Genomic DNA, 23396 nt, shown 5'->3' with positions numbered 1-23396 from the left:
TAAATTGAGATTTGTGCAAACTAATAATTGAGTTGGATAATAGATTGAGAGCATTATGTATTAAAAGTATAGGTTCTCACATCAGTGCTTACCTCAGGCGTCAGTTTAGCGATAGAGGTGAAGAGCATGGATACAATCTGGAATAGAACACAGGAGAAATGATGTCTGTGTATGTATGTCATTATAATTATTATTATTATTTGGTGGGTGCTTATATTTGTCCCATTTCAAACATGTAAAAGTGTGTATTAATACAAATTGGAAATGTGCTTTTTGCAAATTCCAACTGTCCCTGAGACACCCTCGGAGAGTGGGGTCACGGCCAGGGTCTGCCATTAACAACGGTGACGTGTTTGTTTGTGGGTGCGTGTGCCCCGGTGCGTGTTAAACGTACGTGCTCGGCCAGGCGGTTGTTGTAGCGACACAGGCTGAAGATGAGGTTGCAGGTCTGCCTGATGTTGATGCCGTCTCGGATGTGCTGGAAGAGGAAAGGGAAGCCTTTCCCCCCGGTCAGGGCTGCCATGTCACTCTGGGACAGAGTCAGGTGTCTGGAGAGAGACGGAGGGAGAAAAGGAGATTAGAATGAAGGTGAAATTAAGCATATGAAGAAGGGGGAGGATTTGATAGATAAATTGGGTGCTGAATGTGGTAGTATTTATAGCTAACTTCTGGGCTGTATTACCAACACTATGTTGTCCTGCGCCAAAGCTATGAACATTTCCTGTGACCCAGCAAATGTACAATACCAAATTGTCTAGTCACAACAATTTTCTAGTTCTGGGTGATACTCAAATTGCCCAGTACCATTGACTAATCTCACTTTGCGAGCAGCAGGTCAAATCCCTGTGCCATATATGGCTTTCCTGTGTCCCAAGTGGTGCCGTGGCCATCTCTGCCCGGCAGTGCCCTACCTCTCAGAGCGGGACTGTTCCACCAGCAGGGCGATGAGAGCTATCATCTTCTCCAAGGCGGCCGGGCGGTACTTCTCTTCCGCCAGGGACAAGATGTCCTCCTCCTCATCCTCCTCTTCTCCCTCCTCCTCAGACAGCACTTCCACCTGGGGCTGGGGTGACCGGGTCATTACACATACCGTCACAGAAACACACACACACACACACACACACACAAACACACACACACACAAACTAGCGTATACTTACGTTCTCAGGCCCCTTGGTGCCCATGTAGAAGTGCACCATGATGGAAATGGCTTGTAGGGACAGAAGGAACTGACTCTGGAGGAATGAGAAAAGAGAAAAACAGACTGTTAGCAAAAACCTTGTTCTCTAAAAATACTTTTAGCCATGTATCTTGGTGAGGTAATACCAAGGTCATGGGGTTCACGCCCTGCAGGAATCACAGAAAACATACTGAAAATGTATGCACTCAGAGAGCAGGCTCTGGTCAAATGTAGTACACTCTGTCGGTAATAGGGTGCCATTTGGAACTCATTTTTACACAGTTAAGTCCTTTGGGATAAGTGTCAAGAGTATATTCCTATAAAATGACTATTGTTATCCACGACCCACCTCCTCCTCTCCCATCTTGGCAAACTCGTAGAGGAAGGCGAAGTACTCGGTCAGGTGTTTGCTGTGGGGCTTGACGCCATGCTCCATGATGGACAGCAGCGTCTTGACGAAGCGCGTCACGCACGAGCGGCTGCCGATGTCCTCCACCGGCCCGTCCATGTCGTCAGACCTGGAGGCCGCACACAGGAAGTGACATCAGACAACTTCAGGTCACGTTCATTCGGTACCAAACAAATGAAAATGGACTGAAACTGAAAGGGACTACCTTGAACTCCCATTTTCGTTTTGTGTTGCAAAGCATTTTGAAACGTTCTCTGTTGAGTACCTTAATGAACATGACCCAGGTGATACAGTGGAATTACACTTGGGAGTTTTCCCTGAGTTTGTCCGGAACATTATCAAATCTAAACTTCTTTGGTTAGTGACCATTTCCCTCCATGTTGTGCCACAAAACTCCAAGTGCCCACAGTGCTAGGACAACTTGGTGACACGTGGCGCCTTTCTCTCAGCCAGCTAATGACGGACAGACACAACACGGTGATGTCACGCTGCATCGCCTCTAGTGGCAGCAAAACATGATCAGCTCGAGAGCCACGTTATAGACGACTCATGGGATATCAGAAACTAGTTTAATAAGGGAAAAATTCTAAAAAATAAAATGTACACGTAAGCCATCAATTGTTTACGCTATAAAGCTTACAAATTAACATGTTTCTGAGCTGTGAGTGATTGATTGGCTGGCTGGTTGATTGATTTCTACATAAGCAACCATTCCTACCCGTCCTCCATGCCAGGTTGTAGGTAGAGGTGGGCGTGGACGGGCCGTAGCCTCTGGATGACGTGGATACACAGCCTCTGAAACATCTGATGGAGGACAACAGGGCAGAGAGTGTGAGCGAGTGAGTGAGCGAGTGAGTGAGTGAGCGAGTGAGTGAGTGTGTGAGTGTGTGTGTGCCGAACAATCTGATTGGGGCTCTCACCTGTCGAACAATCTGATTGGGGCACTTGATGAGGATCTGCATGGGCCACCAGTTGTCATCAGCCATGCGGTCCAAAAACCACTGAAAGACCACACGAAAACAGGAAGTTAGCAATTACCCTGATAAAGACTGAAAACCATTCAGCACAATATGTGGTCCCCGATTTGTGCTTCAACAAACAGTCAATTTACCTCGCAGGCCGCCTGGCTGTTGTTGAATTGTTTGGTCAGGAGCTCGATCCACTGCAACATGGTGGGCTGAAAACACACAGACGAAATTTAGACAAACCTTTGCTAGAAGTTACAGACCATCTTCCACGCTGTAAAACAGAGGGCCAAAAAAAATCTACAAATCGCTGAAAAATAACCAGACTGCAATCTAGCCACTAGAGGGAGCCATCCACTGACAGTAAGGAAGGACAACTCACCTTTTCCTTAGAGTGAATGAAGGTCTCCAGGACAAATGAGGTGCTAAGCTGTAACCAAGGAGGAGAAGTGTGAGAATGGAAAGTATATTCAAAGTGGAAAGATGAAGCCATAAATAAATCTGTGAAAAGTTCAAGGACTTTCAAATGAAGTTCTATGGTTGAGAATAAGGCTTTAGTGGAGTGCGGTCGTACCTTGGCAGTCATGAGGGAGATGGGTTTGGGGTCTGGTAAAGTGCTAGGGATGCTGCTGCAAAGCTGCCACATGAACCTGTAGGTAAGAGTACAGAGTGAGTCACAACACTGATCACAGACCAGTTTTTATCCACCAAGGCAACACTTCATCCTACATAACTTACACCATGTTAACAGATCAAAACCGTATTCATATTTGAATGGATATGAGCTTTAATTGAGCCAGTACTTCATAAGTAAAATCGATTTAGTTATACATTTCAGGGTCAAGTCACGGGCACACAAGCAAAGTACTCTTAACATACGTTCTGAATAATATCACATCTGCATTCTAGCTTCAGAAAAGGTACAGTCATGACGGCTAGTACAAAAATGTGTCACTTACCCAAAGTATGTGTGCTCGAAAATGTTTTTGTCCTGGAGAAATTGCATGTTGTCTTGCCAAATCCACTGAGTAGAGAAAATAAAAGAAATACAGAATAAGTATTTCAAAGTTTTGAGAGAATAAAGAAAGTGAGAAAGGAGAGTGCTATGAGATTGTAACCAGCCGGGTACCTCGAGTAGATCTGGAGAAACGTCGAAGTTGAAGTCTTTGCCATTTTCCTCCTCGAGCTCCACTCTCTTGTAGAAAAGCATGTAGGCACTGTGGGTCTGGAGGGAGACACACGTTACAAACTGTCAACTTTAAAACCCATCATTTTATTCAACTAAATTTCACTTTAGAAAATTATTATTATTACTTTAGGAAACTGACCTTCTCAAAGGAGAAGTCCATGAACTTGTCGGTGACCGAGTCGTATGTTTTTGTCTAAAAGACATATGATAGTGAGACGAAACATTTCAATATTGAAAAGTATAAATGAACAGGAAAACACTGGAGCTTTGTCTTTATTTTAGGATTTACCGTCATCTCTCCGCCGAAGCACTCGGAGGCTAGCTGGGCTGAATCAAACGGCTTCACCTCGGCATCGTTGAATAGGTACCTGAGAAAAGCAAATTAAGTTAGAGACCTCTTTTTTAATATTCTGATTTCAATACTAGAGCCAGAGATATTCTTCACCATTTGTTATTCTTGTAGGCGTGCGGGTTGACGATGTCTCGGATGAAACTGTAGTAATGGCCGCCGTCCGCCGTGCCTGTGTGCACCGTGACGCCGATTAGGTCGTACTCGTAGCTCTCCGCCACCTTAGCCCCACCCTCCTCCCGGAAACCTGTAGTAGGATATAGTGGACCACATCAATGAGCAAACCCATTCCTCCTATTATTGGTTGAAGGTATGCTGGTTGCTCCACCTAGCTTGCCCTCTGATAGGCTAGGTGGACCTGACGAAGATATCAAGAGGATCAAAACTTCTCATATCGGCGATAAATCACCGCGGAGCATTAGATACGACATTGTTTTCAAATATTCGTTTTTCCTATCCAGGACCTGCACATTTGTCCTTTTTCTACAGACTATGAAAAGGGAATTCTCCTCATATTGCTATTCAACCCGATTTCAAATACACCAAATAGACAGCATAGTGACACGTGAATTTAGTACAGGGCCTATGGAGAACCAATCAGGTGGTTGGGGGTCTGTCGGGAACAGGAAGTGACGCGTACCCTCTTTCCTGTCGCCCTTGGCCATGAGGAAGTCCTCAGTGTAGGGGGTCATGTCGAGACGCAGGGGGAAGGAGAAGTGCGTGTTGACCTTCTCCTTCATCATGGTGACCATGTTGAAGGTGTAGCGCATGGTGTTGAAGCTCAGGATGCGAGGAAGCTTCTTGAAGCAGGCCCTGGAAAGGAGCAGGATGGAGAAAGGGAAGGGAGATTAATATAAGCACAGGTCTTGGACAAAAAAAGAAAAGAAAAAGAGAAACTAGAGATGTCAATAACAGTTATTTCTTCAAATCGTAAACCAACATCAACTGGTGGGAAACCAGCTAACCATTCCAAAAATGTCTAATATACAACTACCACCTCCAATGTATTAGGTTCTGCTGATTTTCAGGAGAGTTTGGACCAGCAGGGTCCTCCTCGGGAGGTTTGAGTCGACTCACCTCTTCTCGGCGCGTACTTTCTTGCCACACTGGGAGCAGGTGTACATGTTGTCCCCCTCCAGAGTGTCCTTGATGGTCACCTCGTCCAGAGATTCCTGAGGAAACACCAAGACACACCAACGTCTCTAGCAGCATGCCAAGCAGTACTGTACGCCCACAAGAACGAGGAGCGTAGAACATACACCAGACTAACAGAACACATAGGATGACTTGAGGAAAAGTTGCCATTTCCCAGAGTAGAAATTCCAAGCTGAATAGAAGGCAGCAGTGTGATACTACAGCGCTATGAGATTTGAGACTTGTGATTGGAAGGTAAATCCCAGTCTATAACACTTGGTTGCACTTCTAAACCAAGTCAACGATGCTGATGGCGATGTGCTTACGTAGATGTTCTTCATGTCGGCCACCTGGCACCTGACTGTGTAGAACTCCTCGGCTGTCTGACTCACGTGGTCACAGTCCTGTTGGACGGAGAAAATGAGTTGAATGAGAATGGCTTCACGCACACACACACACACACTCCAACACGAACGCAATAAACACACGTAGGGCGATATTTTGCAGTGAATTGTTGTAGCGCAAAAGGAATTGTGCAAAGCACAAAAAAGACGGTAAACCTCGTTATCTCGCAGTGTGATTTATAGCGGTTTATAATGAGCTTTGCACTTTACACAATTCTTTTGCACTACGGAAATGTTGCCGGTAAACATTTAAAAGGAGTACAGTGATTCTTACCAGCGAGACCACATTGTTGGTGATGACGCCACCAAAGAGAGTCTTCACTGTGTTTTTCAGGTCCTGGGACATCTCCTCTATCTTGGTGATGAGGTCGGTGAAGAACTCGGTCATGTCCTTCTGCTCGCCCGTGTTCAGGGGCTGCTTGTCCATGGTGTAGGTCTTACAGAACGGACGGGGGTTGTACGCCTTCCTCTCGCTCTCCTGGAACCAGGGACGGAGAGAGGAGAAGAATTAGCCAATGGAAGAAAGGTGGAGCGGAGCAAAATTGAAGTAGCAGTGTCTCTACGGGGACAATGTCTGGTTGTTCTTGTCAACGGACTGAGGCGATAGAGAGTGTTGTGACAGACGGCTGGAGGAGAGAGAGCGGCTGCGTACCATGAGATAGGTGAACATCTTCTGGAGCTCCAGTAAGGTGGTCTTGTGCTTAATCTCCTCTGCGTACTGGGAAAACGCTCGTTAATAAACAACATTCACAACTTCAACATCAAAGCATTCTTCAGGTGGCAGAGGGAGTGAAATAGCATGTGTGGGATGAGCGTTCATGCGCAAAATGGCTGCCGCGTATCATCCAGATGAGTGCCCCACACACACACACACACACACACACACACACACGTGGATGAGGTGAAATTGCCCCATACAACCTAAAGCATTGTGAAAAAGGAACCATTGTAATATCATCCATTACAATCACTAATAGAGAGAGAGAGAGAGAGCGAGAACAAGACAGGAAAAAAACAAAGAATGAAAGAGAGAGGTGTAAGAAAAGCAAGAGGGAGAGAGGTACGATAGGACAAAGAGAGCGAAAGAGGAGCACAGTATTTAGAGGACCGACCTTCGCAGTGAAGACAGCCTGGCGTGCCTCAGGGATCATGTAGAGCTGTTGGATAGTGGAGGCCAGGTAGCAGGTGGCCCCCAGGTTAGTGAGGCCCACAAAGCGACACTCGGCACGCACGTCATCGTGGGGCCAGTAGTCCCACTTGTACGGGGCGTGAGAGGCTGGGGGGGGGTAGAAATGTCAATTGAATTAACTAAACACAAATCTTCATATCTTTCAGGAGTCTAATAGAATATACTGGATATAAGATGATATGTTTGATGATGCTCAAACATGTACACTGGATCCTAATCACATCATTTATAATGGGACCTTGAACTTAATAAACCAACTTGCTCCGCTCATTTGATCCGGTCATGGAAATCCACGGAGCAGACATTACCAACAGGAACGCCTGACTTCAACGAGATGCTATTTGGATGTTTAAAACCAGCGTATTGTATTTATACTCCCTCACACCCCCCCACCTCCCCCCCAAAAAACAGCTAGGCTCAGTTTAGGGACAAAAACTATTTTCAGTTTGGTCAGCCAGCACAATGTCGAATTCAATACCCATTGTATTCCCTTGGGCCCTCCCACCAACGAATTACTCTCACTGACAAATATTCCTACTAGCATTTTCAACGGTTCCTAAAGGTTCCTCTCACTCTGCATGTGCTGGGACATGACCCAGTTGTGAAGCAGCCTGTAGTTCTCCACCGAGCCCTTCACCGTCTCCACCAGGAGGTCGTAGGCGGCGGCGCGGGCCGCATGCGACTTGCACTTGGGCTGGGCGCGGTCGGCCAGGCTGGGAAGGAGGAAGAGCAGGTTGTGGACGTCGCGCAGAAACTCCTGGCCCTCGCGGGAGAACTTGAAGGGGGGCTTGTGTTTGAGGACGCTGGTGGCGAGGCGCAGGAGGCCCGTGAGACCGTCGTCCTCGATGGCGCCGTCCTGCTGGTCCAGGATCTCACGGCTGGGGAGCGGGAGAGCAAACTTTATCGTAGAACTGGTTTAAAAACAGTCTTGTCTTGTGTATTTGAGCTGGCCTTCATGCTCCAGCAAGAATGTGGACAACGCAAGCAAATCACATAAAATATCTAATTCAAGAGAGACCTGGGTTGATCCTATTTCCAATATAGTGCACTACTTTTGACCCGAGCCGACGGTCCATCAAAAGGTAGTGCACTAAATAGGCAATACGATGCCGTTTCAGACGCCGAACTGGTCTTGGATTCATCTTGGACTCACCTCCGGATGCAGTCGGCCAGGTGTCTGGCTAAAGCATCCAGGTCCAACAGAGTGGTTTGGCTGGCGTCTTTGACGTGGATGTTGTCGATGAGCTTGCACAGCAGCCAGAAGTACTCTTTGCAGCCCGTCCTTAGCACGGGCTCCTCTTCATAGTCCTCCACCTGAACACATGAGCACATCAGCTACAGAGCCCCTTCACTCATATTAGGCATCTGTAACGTGACCTAGGAATTGAATAACCCACACTGAACACATTTGTTTTAGTCAGTATACAGTACAACAAAATTGTGCTTGTGTGCGTCTATGTTTCTGTGAGTGCGTGTGTATACATGCATGTGTCTATACGGGCAAGTGTGTATGTGTGCTGTACCCACCCGCAGTGGTTTGAGGGCCTGTGCATCAGGGAGGAACTTGAGCAGTGTGGAGGCGGCCAGCAGCAGGAAGGACCTGTTGATGGACTCTCCTCCGTCCAGACCAGACAGGGACAGCTTGTACAGGCCGTTACACGCCTCGTGACGCACCGCCGTCTGAGAAGGACGAGACACACGTTAAAAACGCAATACATTCCTCTATTTGCATTTCTATTTATAGGATTCTGTGAGCCAATTGATCCGTGTGACCTTGGTAACAACATCAAATAGAGGAATGTGTCGTGTTAACGTGAGTGGCTTTTGTTACCAAAGTCACACGGATCAATTGGCTCACAGAATCGTTAGTATTTCAGTGGCATCAAAATAGGAAGTGAACAAATCGCAGTATAGCTAGATTCTTTCCAGAGACAATATTTTTGGATGGAAATACCCACAAATGTTACACTGAAACAAATAAAAGTCATGTTTTTAGGTAGGGGGAAGAAAAGCAAGATGAAGACAATGCTAGATAGCAGTTGTTCATCGTCTCATGATATTCTCCCCCAGATCTCACCTCCGGCACCAGCAGGGTGAGCTTCTTGAGCCAGTCGTGGAGGTGGTCGCTGTCGGCCAGACTGGACTTGACCGTAGAGCAGCAGTGGGCCCAGCTCACCAGCAGCCACATGGAGTAGTGGGTCACTGGTACATAGGAATAACACATTAGACATGTGAAACTACTGAGAACAATGTTCTTAAGCACAAACAGAATGGACAGGAGGCTATGAAAGTTGTCCTGTCAGAGCAAAACGTGTGTGTGGGAAAAAAAATCTGTGAGGCTTTTCATGTAGATGAACATTATTTAAGAATACGTAAGAATGTTGCTCACCTTCATGACGGGACCGGTGATCTGACTGGGCCTTCAAAACTCTGCAGGTGAGACAGGAAGTAAACATAGTCAAGATAGGTTGAGGGAAACCTTCAGTACAAAAACATTTCACACCGATATCCATGTCCATACAACAAGAAAAATTACAATGGATGCCAAACACATTCCTTCAAATCCAATCATTTGTTATCCTTCAAATTCAAAAGCCTTTATTGGCATGGAGAGTGTGACCACATGCATTGCGCCACACCAAATACACTAAGTAGTTAAGTACTACATACTAGTGCGTAGTGTGACTATTGAAACATAGGCCTCGTCTTCGGTGTTCGCTCACCTGTGTGCTAGGTTGTCGTAGGTGTAGGCCACGTTGATCAAGCGCTGGATCAGGTTGGTGCCTTGGACAAGGCCTAGGAAGACCTGACAAGAAAAAAAAGGATGATTTATCAAGTGTTTAAGATAGAAATAATTAACCATGGGGATAGTTCTGAAGTTCGTGTAGAGGCCAAGACACCACAGGGAGGGAAGTACAGAGAAACAAAACAGCTGCGAGCAATAGCAGACTGCTCCAGAAGGGAAGGAGAGCAAATAGCAGACTGCTCCAGAAGGAAAGGAGAGCAAATAGCAGACTGCTCCAGAAGGAAAGGAGAGCAAATAGCAGACTGCTCCAGAAGGAAAGGAGAGCAAATAGCAGACTGCTCCAGAAGGGAAGGAGAGCAAATAGTAGACTGCTCCAGAAGGGAAGGAGAGCAAATAGTAGACTGCTCCAGAAGGGAAGGAGAGCAAATAGTAGACTGCTCCAGAAGGGAAGGAGAGCAAATAGTAGACTGCTCCAGAAGGGAAGGAGAGCAAATAGCAGACTGCTCCAGAAGGAAAGGAAATAGAAGACTGCTCCAGAAGGAAAGGAAATAGAAGACTGCTCCAGAAGGAAAGGAAATAGAAGACTGCTCCAGAAGGAAAGGAGAGGAAATAGAAGACTGCTCCAGAAGGAAAGGAAATAGAAGACTGCTCCAGAAGGAAAGGAGAGGAAATAGAAGACTGCTCCAGAAGGAAAGGAGAGGAAATAGGAGACTGCTCCAGAAGGAAAGGAGAGGAAATAGAAGACTGCTCCAGAAGGAAAGGAGAGGAAATAGAAGACTGCTCCAGAAGGAAAGGAGAGGAAATAGAAGACTGCTCCAGAAGGAAAGGAGAAGAAATAGAAGACTGCTCCAGAAGGAAAGGAGAAGAAATAGAAGACTGCTCCAGAAGGAAAGGAGAGGAAATAGAAGACTGCTCCAGAAGGAAAGGAGAAGAAATAGAAGACTGCTCCAGAAGGAAAGGAGAGGAAATAGAAGACTGCTCCAGAAGGAAAGGAAATAGAAGACTGCTCCAGAAGGAAAGGAAATAGAAGACTGCTCCAGAAGGAAAGGAAATAGAAGACTGCTCCAGAAGGAAAGGAGAGCAAATAGCAGACTGCTCCAGAAGGAAAGGAGAGCAAATAGCAGACTGCTCCAGAAGGAAAGGAGAGCAAATAGTAGACTGCTCCAGAAGGAGAGCAAATAGTAGACTGCTCCAGAAGGAGAGCAAATAGTAGACTGCTCCAGAAGGAGAGCAAATAGTAGACTGCTCCAGAAGGAGAGCAAATAGTAGACTGCTCCAGAAGGAGAGCAAATAGTAGACTGCTCCAGAAGGAGAGCAAATAGTAGACTGCTCCAGAAGGAGAGCAAATAGTAGACTGCTCCAGAAGGAGAGCAAATAGTAGACTGCTCCAGAAGGGAAGGAGAGCAAATAGTAGACTGCTCCAGAAGGGAAGGAGAGCAAATAGTAGACTGCTCCAGAAGGGAAGGAGAGCAAATAGTAGACTGCTCCAGAAGGGAAGGAGAGCAAATAGTAGACTGCTCCAGAAGGGAAGGAGAGCAAATAGCAGACTGCTCCAGAAGGGAAGGAGAGCAAATAGCAGACTGCTCCAGAAGGGAAGGAGAGCAAATAGCAGACTGCTCCAGAAGGGAAGGAGAGCAAATAGCAGACTGCTCCAGAAGGGAAGGAGAGCAAATAGCAGACTGCTCCAGAAGGGAAGGAGAGCAAATAGCAGACTGCTCCAGAAGGGAAGGAGAGCAAATAGCAGACTGCTCCAGAAGGGAAGGAGAGCAAATAGCAGACTGCTCCAGAAGGGAAGGAGAGCAAATAGCAGACTGCTCCAGAAGGAAAGGAGAGCAAATAGCAGACTGCTCCAGAAGGAAAGGAGAGCAAATAGCAGACTGCTCCAGAAGGAAAGGAGAGCAAATAGCAGACTGCTCCAGAAGGAAAGGAGAGCAAATAGCAGACTGCTCCAGAAGGAAAGGAGAGCAAATAGCAGACTGCTCCAGAAGGAAAGGAGAGCAAATAGCAGACTGCTCCAGAAGGAAAGGAGAGCAAATAGCAGACTGCTCCAGAAGGGAAGGAGAGCAAATAGCAGACTGCTCCAGAAGGGAAGGAGAGCAAATAGCAGACTGCTCCAGAAGGGAAGGAGAGCAAATAGCAGACTGCTCCAGAAGGGAAGGAGAGCAAATAGCAGACTGCTCCAGAAGGGAAGGAGAGCAAATAGCAGACTGCTCCAGAAGGGAAGGAGAGCAAATAGCAGACTGCTCCAGAAGGGAAGGAGAGCAAATAGCAGACTGCTCCAGAAGGGAAGGAGAGCAAATAGCAGACTGCTCCAGAAGGGAAGGAGAGCAAATAGCAGACTGCTCCAGAAGGAAAGGAGAGCAAATAGCAGACTGCTCCAGAAGGAAAGGAGAGCAAATAGCAGACTGCTCCAAACGGAAAGGAGAGCAAATAGCAGACTGCTCCAGAAGGAAAGGAGAGCAAATAGCAGACTGCTCCAGAAGGAAAGGAGAGCAAATAGCAGACTGCTCCAGAAGGAAAGGAGAGCAAATAGCAGACTGCTCCAGAAGGAAAGGAGAGCAAATAGCAGACTGCTCCAGAAGGGAAGGAGAGCAAATAGCAGACTGCTCCAGAAGGAAAGGAGAGCAAATAGCAGACTGCTCCAGAAGGAAAGGAGAGCAAATAGCAGACTGCTCCAGAAGGAAAGGAGAGCAAATAGCAGACTGCTCCAGAAGGAAAGGAGAGCAAATAGCAGACTGCTCCAGAAGGAAAGGAGAGCAAATAGCAGACTGCTCCAGAAGGAAAGGAGAGCAAATAGCAGACTGCTCCAGAAGGAAAGGAGAGCAAATAGCAGACTGCTCCAGAAGGAAAGGAAATAGAAGACTGCTCCAGAAGGAAAGGAAATAGAAGACTGCTCCAGAAGGAAAGGAGAATAGAAGACTGCTCCAGAAGGAAAGGAGAGGAAATAGAAGACTGCTCCAGAAGGAAAGGAGAGGAAATAGAAGACTGCTCCAGAAGGAAAGGAGAGGAAATAGAAGACTGCTCCAGAAGGAAAGGAGAGGAAATAGAAGACTGCTCCAGAAGGAAAGGAGAGGAAATAGAAGACTGCTCCAGAAGGAAAGGAGAGGAAATAGAAGACTGCTCCAGAAGGAAAGGAGAGGAAATAGAAGACTGCTCCAGAAGGAAAGGAGAGGAAATAGAAGACTGCTCCAGAAGGAAAGGAGAGGAAATAGAAGACTGCTCCAGAAGGAAAGGAGAAGAAATAGAAGACTGCTCCAGAAGGAAAGGAGAGGAAATAGAAGACTGCTCCAGAAGGAAAGGAGAGGAAATAGAAGACTGCTCCAGAAGGAAAGGAGAGGAAATAGAAGACTGCTCCAGAAGGAAAGGAGAGGAAATAGATGGGAGAGAAAGAGGGTGCAGGACATTCTTCTACTTTCTACAGAAATGTATCCTTTACTACAGAAATTAAGTAAAAATGACTAAATTAAAATGTTTTATTCATCTTTTATTACTAGTTGCTTAATCTGGGGTTATTATACGTTTGTATTTCCTGTATCCTGCACATAAAGAGTTAAGGATGGCAACTCCCCACCCAGTGGTTAGCATTTAGCTGAGGACCAGTGTACCTCTGTGAGGCGGGGGATATGCAGGCCCTTGCCGTGGTCGCCGGCGGACTTGCGGGACTTGCCAGGCCAGGCCCTTTTGCGCTGGCTGTCGGTGAGGCCCGACCAGGAGAAGACGTCAGGGTAGGCTAGGTCCAGGTCGGCCGGGTCCACCGCAAACTGGCAGATGAGCTTAAGCAGGCAAGCCAGGCAGTCCAACAACCACTGGAGGAAAGAGAGAGATATGACCTATGTTAAACCTCAACACTAACTACAAAATATTGTCTTAACAATTGACTTAGTTTTATATCTGTCCCAGTCATTCCCCCCATGTTTTAATATATTATTTATGATTGTCCACTTTGAAATGGGATAAAAATCGGCAACTCAGAAAGCAGTTTTCAATGTGTGAATAACTCTTTTACAGATTCATTACCACGCATATGACTAATGTACTGAAACTTAATTTAATTTAATCTATACAACCCATTCTATCCATCTCCTCCATGTATTATAATGTGGTTCTGATCCACCTACCACTGTCCAAGACTCCTGGTCCTTGGGCTCCAGAATGGCAGAGTTGAAGATCTCCAACAGCAGCTGAAGCCCTCCAGACGACACAAACTGTAAAAAGAGAGCGAAAACCATGAAATGGAGTTGATTGATAAGTGGTTTGTATAAGGGTGTACAGTTTCGGAGTGAGACAGTTTAAAGAGGCGTACCTTGCAGCTCCAGGAGTTCTTACTGTTCTCTATCTGGTCCTCGCTGGAGTCGTCAGAGTCCGGGTACAGGTCACTGTAGCTCCCCTGGACACAGACGGACAACACAGGGGTCATTCATACGCGTGTTTGAATCAGTGAGCAGAGCGAGGGTGTGCATACGACTGTGAGTGAGTGAGTGACTGAGTGAGTGAGTGAGTAGAGTAGAGTAGAGTATGTATGCATGCATGTATGCATGTATGTATGCATGTTGCCCCAGTAGTACCGTGGATTCCCGGTGGATGCGTCGGTTGGGCTTGCCCAGGGCCTCGATGATCTCCAGGGCGTACAGCAGCTTGTGGGGGCTCTTGATCCTCAGCAGGTCCTTCCAGCACAGACCCTCGCCTCCCTACGGACAGACAGAACACACATGAGACAGGACGCATATCTTTACGCTGTCATTCATGTCCATGTGTTTGATTGGTGTGCAAAGTGGGTCAGAACAAGCACGCCTCATTGAACAAGTCAACTAATCGGCAGGCCATTGATATGTTGAATGAAGTGTGTACGTGATGGGCTGGAACAAAAATGTACACTCCTGGGGCCCTGGGAATGTTTAAGAAATACTAGTAGAAACGAATGAGCAGGATGCAAAGGGATGAGCAGGCCTGGTGGCAGGTGCCCAACAGTATTGGGGAAGTGTGTCAGTGAATAGATTAATGTTCGACAGCGCATGGGGGCGGGCGGGCGACAGCGCATGGGGGCGGGCGGGCGACAGCGCATGGGGGCGGGCGGGCGACAGCGCATGGGGGCGGGCGGGCGACAGCGCATGGGGGCGGGCGGGCGATAGCGCATGGGGGCGGGCGGGCGACAGCGCATGGGGGCGGGCGGGCGACAGCGCATGGGGGCGGGCGTGTGAGAATAGGTGACATACCGTGTCATCGGCGATGTTCTGGAAGGCCAGCAGCATATTGGGGCAGGTGGGCAGCAGCATGAGCAGCTCCCAGACGCGCCTCGACAGGTTCTCAGCATGGAGATGCAGCTCCTCACATCGTAGGTTCTGGAGAGCACAATAAAACACTGTATTTAGAGGTTTAAACAGAAATGCGTTTTTTTCTGCTGTCACAGTGACAGAACCCATACCGACAGAACACACACACAGGACCTGGAGCAGTCCTATAAACAGTGGTGTAAAGTACTTAAGAAAAAATACTTTAAAGTACTACTTAAGTAGTTTTTTGGGGTATCTGTACTTTGCTATTTTTTTTTTTTTGGGACAACTTTTACTTCACTACATTCCTAAAGAAAATAATGTACTTTTACACATTTTCCCCTGACACCCAAAAGTACGTCACATTTTGAATGCTTAGCAGGACATGAAAATGGTCAAATTCACTCACCTATCAAAACAACAATTACATATTTACCTGGTTTATTTGATATTAATGGTTAACAATTAATATTTGACTAATAAGACATTTCTGTCCTGTTAGTGTCTGTGTTTATGGGCTCCACTCTAGTCCCCTGCAGCTAATCTGGGCGTATGGTCACCAGAGATGGCTGACAAATGAGTTAAAGACTACATTACAGAGACAAGAATGTGTTTTACTAGAAATAGCTTAGGAGTAGAACAATCCCTCATTGTCTCAAAATCATTCTTGTATCTGGGGAAAGCACGGGGGGGGGGGGGGGGGGGGGGTTAAGACATCAACCCACGTGTGGATAACGACAGGATTAGGGGGGGGGGGGGGGTCGACCAGCCTCATTATTGCTATAATTAAATAAAGATGATTGTTTGAAGAAATGACCAAGTCTCTCTCAGTACTGAACTTCCACGACACATCCCTTCTGCCTCTGATCTGGCAGACACCCCAAATGCATCGTTTGTAAATTATGTCTGAGTGTTGGAGTGTGCCCCTGGCTATCCATACATTTTAAAAACAAGAAAATGCTTAATAGAAGGAATTTGAAATGATTTATACTTTTACTTTTGATACTTAAGTATATTTAGAACAACATTATTTGGGACTTTTACTCAAGTAGTATTTTACTGGATGACTTTTACTTGAGTAACTTTCCATTAAGGTATTTATATTTTTACTCAAGTATGACAATTGGGTACTCTTCCACCACTGCCTATAAACACATCCGAAGGCAGGCACACACTCATAGTCAATACCTCATTTTGACTGAAGTAATTGTTTTAACGTTCTGTTCTGGTCAGATCAGGTGAGTGTTAGATGTGAGGAAGTGAAGAGGGGGGAGAGAGAAAGGGGAGATGGATAAATGCATGCAAAAGAGACAGAGTGAGTGAAGTACAAACAGCACACTGGATAACCCCTCTCTCAGAGTCCCTGTGAAGGGAGAGACTATCGACAGCGCTGACCGCTGAATGACTTTGCATTTCAAAACGAGACAGCTCCCGCCGCTGTGACTAAAATATACTCGTTGACAGACGAGCGCCTTGCATCGTACGTACAACGCCTTCCAGGGATTCAGTCCCAAATGGCACCCATTCCCTACACAGTGCACTACTTTGCATCTATTCTCTATATGGTGCACTACTATCAACCAGAACATATGAGCCCTGGTCAAAAATAGTGCACTATAAAGGGAATATGGATGGCATTTGGGACACAGACCTGCAGTACGTTTTACTGGACTATCAAACGACTGCCAGAAGACGATTGGACAGTCGTGATGCATTATGCATGATGCACCTGGAAGGAAGAACCTCATTTATATTCTGGAAGGGATATTTGTTCAAAGTCTATTTGACATTTAATCAGATGGAGAGTATTTCGAGTCTGGTTTCTATCGAGCCGTTTCCAAGCTGCTTTTTCAAAAGCTCTGTTACTTTCTGATTTCCTTAGCTAGATTATTAAGGGCATCTAATAGACGAAAAATGTTAGGAATATACAATGAAACCCATCCCCAAACATACACACAGATGGAGAAGCGAAAGGGAATCACCCACTCTTCCCCCAACATACAACCGCCTCACACACACACACACACCGACCGTCCTGCCAACCCCCTTTGTTCTCCCCGTACACACCATGGGACTGTCCAGGGCTCCCTCTCCCAGAGCTCTGGGGAGCTTAAAGCAGGCTGGTATCTCACACACCCCCGACATCCCCTCACACACAGCCCTAACCCATGCCCCCCCCCCCACACACTCTCTCCATGACCCACCTCGGGGCTGTCTCCCAGGGCACTGGGGGGTTTGAAGCAGGCCAGCATCTCCAGCAGGTCGAACAGGGTGGTGAGGTGGGGCTCCTGGAGCAGCAGTAGCATGGGGATGTGCTCCTTCTGGGGCGGGGGGAGACACGAGGCCGGGAGCTGCACCCCCTCGCCCTTACGCTCCCGCCGTGGGGCGCCCAGCGAGACAAACACCATCTGTAAATGAGGGGAGGGAGAGGCATGAGTGCAATAGATAGGGGGCCAATCACAGGTTATAGGCACTGCGGCTTTTAAAGGTAACGGTCCTGCTTCGGCAGAGAACTCCTTCGCTTAAACGCTGCATATGTCGGCTCAATCCGAAATGGCCTTTAAAAGCCGTAAATGCATAATAACCTGCGATGGGATTGAATCCCGGCTCTAGTGTGTGAATGTGTACACCTAAGTGCAGACTGCCAAGTGTGTGTAAGTAGTTACCTGCATGTCTTTGAAGCCCAGCTCATGCAGGGTCTTCTCATCGTAGTCCGTGGTGAGCTCATGGCCAGAGGAGATCATTCTGACCGGACCCATCAAACCACCTGAAGGAAACACACGCGCGTTAGAAACAGACTGTCCAAACACCCAACAAGAAAAGTGGATTCTGATTCATTAACTTGGTCCTTTCCCTTAGTGAATAACCATGACTGAAATCTGAAAGGACTACAGAGAAACGGTGTACGCCTTCCTTCTGAGGGGAGTACTTCAATAAACCAAAGGAAGCGGGCATTTCTAATTTTTATTTATTTATTTCACCTTTATTTAACCAGGTAGGCAAGTTGAGAACAACTTCTCATTTACAATTGCGACCTGAGGCGGTAAAGAAACCATTCACTGCATAAGAAGTGTCCTTTGGGACAAAGATCTAATTGAATTCAATTCAATTGAATTCAAGACTACTGAGACAGGCCCTAAAATACTGCTACAAAATACACTGTGCGATCAGTGATTACTTCAAAACGGAAGGATGCAACAGCCTTCGGGAGAATCTCAATCGCGTTTCTTTCATTCCATCCAATCGCATACTCATCCCCTCCTCTTCATCCAATTGGTTTTAAAAAGGCGAGGAGGGGACGCGAGGAATCAGGGAAAAGCAACCGAGACTCCCCATTAGTATTGGCGCTACACTGGATCAGGGGTCAAAAAGGTGAGAGACCTGGGAAGTCCCCCTGGCGGCTGCTCTGTCCAAACTCCTGCAGCTGGGCCTGTTGGTTCATCTGCTCCTTCTGTAGGTTCTCGTACCAGTGGGTCACCTCGGCCCGCAGGTCTGCCACCTGGTCACTGGGGTACATCTCGATGGTCATCTGGTACCACACACACACACACACACACACGAGAGAGAGACAAAGGCAAGTGGCCAAACAGACACACAGGCGCACAAACAGGCACATACACACACAGAAAAGGTGTGTTAGAAAAACATCCTCACAAACATCTAGAATGAGAACACAGCATTCACAGTAGTATCAAAACAGACATTTCTATTCCATAAAAGCATGAAATTAGCTTGCACCAATCGTTTCCATTCATTTTGACATCGTGGCCTGAAAATGTTTTCCCTAACACCACAGAACACAACAGCAACAAGAGCATTTGAGTGTGCCAATCTACCAAGGGTTAATAATTAAGTACCAAGATGCTGGGTACTTTCTTGGGTACCTTGTCGGGCAGGCCGGCGGGCTGGCATACGATCCTCAGTGGCAGAGACTGCTTGTCGCTCAGCGCCTTCAGGTGGCTGCTGATGCCCGTGCCCTCGATCTGCCACTGACGCAGATGGTACGCAAACCTGGCGAGGGGGCAGGAGACAAAGAGAGTGTTGGGGGGGCAGAGAGAACGGGAGAGAGCGCCATAGAGACACGCGGTTCTTAGCGCTGGTCACTCTACTAGGTGAGTCCGTAATATGGTTTAGGATAAGCAGTGTTCTGGTTAACTTTAGAGGTTCAGGGCTTAAAGTACACAGGTTGAGAGGATGGAGATGAGGAGCGTGTGAGTTTCTCTGTGTGTGTGTGTGTGTGTGTGTGTGTGTGTGTGTGTGTGTGTGCTCCCTACCGGCGTCGGAAGGCCTCCAGGTGGGTCTTGAGCATGAGCAGGCCCCTCTCGATGACGGTGAGGCTGGAGTGGGCGTCCTTCTCCAGGTTGGCTGAGGTCATCATCAGGCTCTCCATGCACTTACTGATGAACTCCTGCTCTTTCTCCAGGCCTGTCTTACCAGCTGGGGGACGGAGACGGACACGCAAACAGAAAGGCAGGCACACACACACGGAATCGATATCGGTCAAAATCGTAAATCAGTAGGTCATGATGGCCACGTTGAAATAAGCCTAGCGTCAACACAAACGTCTAAAACCACTCGTTCAATATAATGACTATAAACTAGGATGTTCTGGATCCAACCCCTGGATTTAGGCGTACTGCTGTGGACAGGGTTTCACTTAAGTTTTTCGCAATATAAAACAAGGATGAAATGGTAGAGAAATACTACTACTAGTCTTCAACCATGTACCAGCTACCAACGGAGGTCCACTGACCGTTGATGTAGTAGGAGTTGATGTACTGGATGGCAGCGCGGCTGATGTCGGCGGACTGGGCCCTGAGGGCAATACCCCACAGCTGGTCCATGCCACACAGCTACAGAGAGAGAAGGGGTCAAAGGTTAGAGGTCATAGACAAGTGTTGACAAGGTGACAACTAGGGCTGGGCGATATGATCGTGTGACGATAGATGTTTTTCTATCGTTTCATATTATGGGCTGCGGTTTTTTCGTGTCGCAAATCACACTCTTTACTAACGGTCGACCGATTAATCGGCATGGCCAATTGATTAATTAGGGCCAATTTCAAGTTTTCATAATCGGAAATAGGCATTTTTGGACGCCGATTACAATGCATTCCAAGAGGAAACTGCGTGGCAGCCTAACCACCTGTAATGCGAGTGCAGCAAGGAGCGAAGGTAAGTTGCAAGATAGCATTAAACTTACCTTGTAAAAAAACTATCTTCACATAATCACTAGTTAACTACACATGGTTGATGACATTACTAGGTTAACTAGCTTGTCCCGTGTTGCATATAATCAATGCTGTGTCTGTTAATTTATCATCAAATTACAGCCTAATCCGCCAAACAGGTGATGATTTAATAAAAGCAAACGTTGCACGAATGTACCTAACCATAAACATCAATGCCTTTCTTAAAATCAATACAGAGAAGTATATTTTCTTAAACCTGCATATTTAGTTAAAAGAAATTCATGTTAGCAGGCAATATTAACTAGGGAAATTGTGTCACTTCTCTTGCGTTCATTGTACCAGAGTCAGGGTATATGCAACAGTTTGGGCTGCCTGGCTCGTTGCGAACTAATTTGCCAGACTTTTACATAATTATGACATAACATTGAAGGTTGTGCAATGTAACAGCAATATTTAGACTTAGGGATGCCACCCGTTAGATCAAATAAGGAACAGTTCCGTATTTCACTGAAAGAATAAACGTTTCGTTTTCGAAATGATAGTTTCCGGATTTGACCATATTAATGACCAAAGACTCGTATTTATGTGTTAATTGTATTATAATTAAGTCTATAATTTGATAGAGCAGTCTGGCTGAGCGGTGGTAGGCAGCAGCTGGCTCATAAGCATTCATTCCAACTTCACTGCGTTTGCCAGCAGCTCTTAGCAATGCTTGAAGCACAGCGTTGTTTGTGTGGTTTGGGTATGAAAAGTCTGACACGGACCAGAAAATCTTCCTCTGCAAAATATGCCACAGGCTTGTCCCAACAACCACTAACCTCCTTTACCACCTACGCAAAAAAAATCATGTGAAACAGTACGGAGTGAGTCTACAGATGAGACCCAAAAAAGTACAGTCGAGTGCTCAAAACAAACCACCGACTCAGAAGTTGCAAGAGGCTTTTGCCCACGGCACACCATATGGCAAAGAATCACGAAGATGGAAGGAGATAACAGCTGCCGTTACAACTTACATCTACAAAGACATGGCCCCAATTTACACATCGAGAAACGGGGGTTTGGTGAGTTGGTGCTAACACTCAACCCAAGGTACCAAATGCAAATTGATACGTATTAATGCCAAAATAACATGCAAAACAGGCAAGCAGCTAAAAATATAATATATTTTAGCAATTCAATTACTTTTGATACTTAATTATATGGAAAACCAAATACTTTTATTCCAAGTATAATTTTACTGGGTGACTTTCACTTTTACTTGAGTCATTTTCTATTAAGGTGCACAGTTTCTATTAAGGTGCACACACCTTAGCCAAATACATTTAAACTCAGTTTCACAATTCCTGACATTTAATCCTAGGAAAAATGGCCCTGTCTTAGGTCAGTTAGGATCAGCACTTTATTTAAAAAATGTGAAATGTCAGAATAAAGTAGAGAGAATGATTTATTTCAGCTTTTATTTCTTTCATCACATTCCCAGTGGGTCAGAAGTTTACATACACTCAATTAGCATTTGGTAGCATGGCCTTTAAATTGTTTAACTTGGGTCAAACATTTAACTTCGGGTAGCCTTCCACAAGCTTCCCACAATAAGTTGGGTGTATTTTGGCCCATTCCTCCTGACAGAGCTGGTGTAACGGAGTCAGGTTTGTAGGTCTCCTTGCTCGCACACACCTTTTCAGTTCCGCCCACAAATTTTCTATGGGATTGAGGTCAGGGCTTTGTGATGGCCACTCCAATACCTTGACTTTGTTGTCCTAAAGCCATTTTGCCACAACTTTGGAAGTATGCTTTGGGTCATTGTCCATTTGGAAGACCCATTTGCGACCAAGCTTTAACTTCCTGACTGATGTCTTGAGATGTTGCTTCAATATATCCACATCATTTTCCATCCTCATGATGCCATCTATTTTGTGAAGTGCACCAGTCCCTCCGGCAGCAAAGCACCCCCACAACATGATGCTGCCACCACCGTGCTTCACGGTTGGGATGGTGTTCTTCGGCTTGCAAGCCTCCCCCTTTTTCCTCCAAACATAACGATGGTCATTATGGCCTAACAGTTCTATTTTTGTTTCATCAGACCAGAGGACATTTCTTCAAAAAGTATGATCTTCATCCCCAAGTGCAGTTGCAAACCGTAGTCTGGCTTGATTATGGCGGTTTTGGAGCAGTGGCTTCTTCCTTGCTCAGCGGCCTTTCCGGTTATGTCGATATAGGACTCGTTTTACTGTGGATATAGATACTTTTGTACCTATTTCCTCCAGCATCTTCACAAGGTTCTTTGCTGTTGTTCTGGGATTGAATCTCTAGGAGACAGAACGCGTTACCTTCCTGAGCGGTATGACGGCTGCGTGGTCCCATGGTCTTTATACTTGCATACTATTGTTTGTACAGATGAATGTGGTACCTTCAGGCGTTTGGAAATTGCTCCCAAGAATGAACCAGACTTGTGGAGGTCCACCATTTTTTTTCTGAGGTCTTGGCTGATTTCTTTAGATTTTCCCATGATGTCAAGCAAAGAGGCACTGAGTTTAAGGTAGGCCTTGAAATACATCCACAGTTACACCGCCAATTGACTCACATGATGTCAATTAGCCTATCAGCAGCTTCTAAAGCCATGACATGATTTTCTGGAATTTTCCAAGCTGTTTAAAGGCACAGTTAACTTAGTATATGTAAACTTCTGACCCACTGGAATTGTGATACAGTGAATTATAAGCGAAATAATCTGTCTGTAAACAATTGTTGGTAAAATTACTTGTGTCATGCACAAAGTAGCTGTCCTAACCGACTTGCCAAAACTATAGTTTGTTAACAAGAAATGTGTGGAGTAGTTATAAAACGAGTTTTAATGACTTCAACCTAAGTGTATGTAAACTTCCAAATTCAACTGTATATTTACTTTGTTCGCAACTATAGTTGAAGTGTTTTCTATTTACCTTACTAGATTTTATACATGCGTATTTTATATTTTGCTACATGCTTAATAGAAAATTTGCACAAAGGTTCTAAATAAAAGGAAAAACAATCAAATATGAGTAAGTACCTTTCATTTACTGAGTTTAATTCAAAATGTAATAAGAAATAGGCCTTTACATGTGGTCATTTTACATATGCTATTTATAAAATGTACAGAAAATGTCCTACATCGTGATATGTATCGTTATCAGGATATGAAATGACCTATATAAGACTTTGGCCATATCACCCAGCCCTAGTGACAACATGGTTCAGTGAGAGGTATGACGGGCCTGGAAGTTAGCAAACTCAGACAACAAACTGTGTGTTTTTGTGTGAATAAAAAAGTGTGTGTGTATATGAGCAACTGTACTTGTGTGTGTGTGTGTGTGTGTCCCTATGTGTGTCTTAG

At 46.0% G+C, this 23396-nt stretch overlaps 1 protein-coding gene and 1 non-coding gene across 8 annotated transcripts in view; both read right to left on the bottom strand.

The window, feature by feature from the left end:
- usp34 (ubiquitin specific peptidase 34) overlaps positions 1-23396 on the bottom strand; it is a 71577-nt gene that overhangs the window by 18724 nt on the left and 29457 nt on the right. For 4 of the 7 annotated variants that reach the window (XM_045691277.2, XM_045691279.2, XM_045691282.2 and 1 more), the window contains exons 23-60: positions 19589-19688; positions 19110-19272; positions 18693-18846; positions 18217-18364; positions 17502-17602; positions 17040-17243; positions 14779-14904; positions 14131-14253; positions 13869-13952; positions 13684-13770; positions 13171-13371; positions 9543-9625; positions 9209-9249; positions 8897-9021; positions 8347-8499; positions 7973-8133; positions 7393-7697; positions 6743-6906; positions 6283-6348; positions 5905-6108; positions 5553-5630; positions 5170-5264; positions 4733-4905; positions 4189-4339; positions 4033-4111; positions 3883-3936; positions 3684-3779; positions 3514-3578; positions 3129-3204; positions 2937-2984; positions 2701-2766; positions 2510-2590; positions 2308-2393; positions 1530-1698; positions 1161-1235; positions 912-1063; positions 395-548; positions 81-137 (exon numbers count right to left, since the gene is read on the bottom strand). In XM_045691277.2, coding sequence (XP_045547233.2) covers positions 81-137; positions 395-548; positions 912-1063; positions 1161-1235; positions 1530-1698; positions 2308-2393; positions 2510-2590; positions 2701-2766; positions 2937-2984; positions 3129-3204; positions 3514-3578; positions 3684-3779; positions 3883-3936; positions 4033-4111; positions 4189-4339; positions 4733-4905; positions 5170-5264; positions 5553-5630; positions 5905-6108; positions 6283-6348; positions 6743-6906; positions 7393-7697; positions 7973-8133; positions 8347-8499; positions 8897-9021; positions 9209-9249; positions 9543-9625; positions 13171-13371; positions 13684-13770; positions 13869-13952; positions 14131-14253; positions 14779-14904; positions 17040-17243; positions 17502-17602; positions 18217-18364; positions 18693-18846; positions 19110-19272; positions 19589-19688 — 4548 coding nt within the window. The remainder of the gene's footprint in view (positions 1-80; positions 138-394; positions 549-911; positions 1064-1160; positions 1236-1529; positions 1699-2307; positions 2394-2509; positions 2591-2700; positions 2767-2936; positions 2985-3128; positions 3205-3513; positions 3579-3683; positions 3780-3882; positions 3937-4032; positions 4112-4188; positions 4340-4732; positions 4906-5169; positions 5265-5552; positions 5631-5904; positions 6109-6282; positions 6349-6742; positions 6907-7392; positions 7698-7972; positions 8134-8346; positions 8500-8896; positions 9022-9208; positions 9250-9542; positions 9626-13170; positions 13372-13683; positions 13771-13868; positions 13953-14130; positions 14254-14778; positions 14905-17039; positions 17244-17501; positions 17603-18216; positions 18365-18692; positions 18847-19109; positions 19273-19588; positions 19689-23396) is intronic. The other 3 variants (XM_045691278.2, XM_045691280.2, XM_045691281.2) reach the window with 3 other exon arrangements.
- Positions 1966-2099, bottom strand: LOC123725789 (small nucleolar RNA SNORA17). The gene has a single exon (XR_006758302.1). It is a non-coding gene; the product is annotated as a small nucleolar RNA SNORA17 (small nucleolar RNA).

This window comes from Salmo salar, chromosome 12, assembly GCF_965601325.2.
Source record: "Salmo salar chromosome 12, fSalSal1, whole genome shotgun sequence".
Classification (NCBI taxonomy): Eukaryota; Metazoa; Chordata; class Actinopteri; order Salmoniformes; family Salmonidae; genus Salmo; species Salmo salar.
This window is presented reverse-complemented; position numbering and strand designations above follow the sequence as displayed.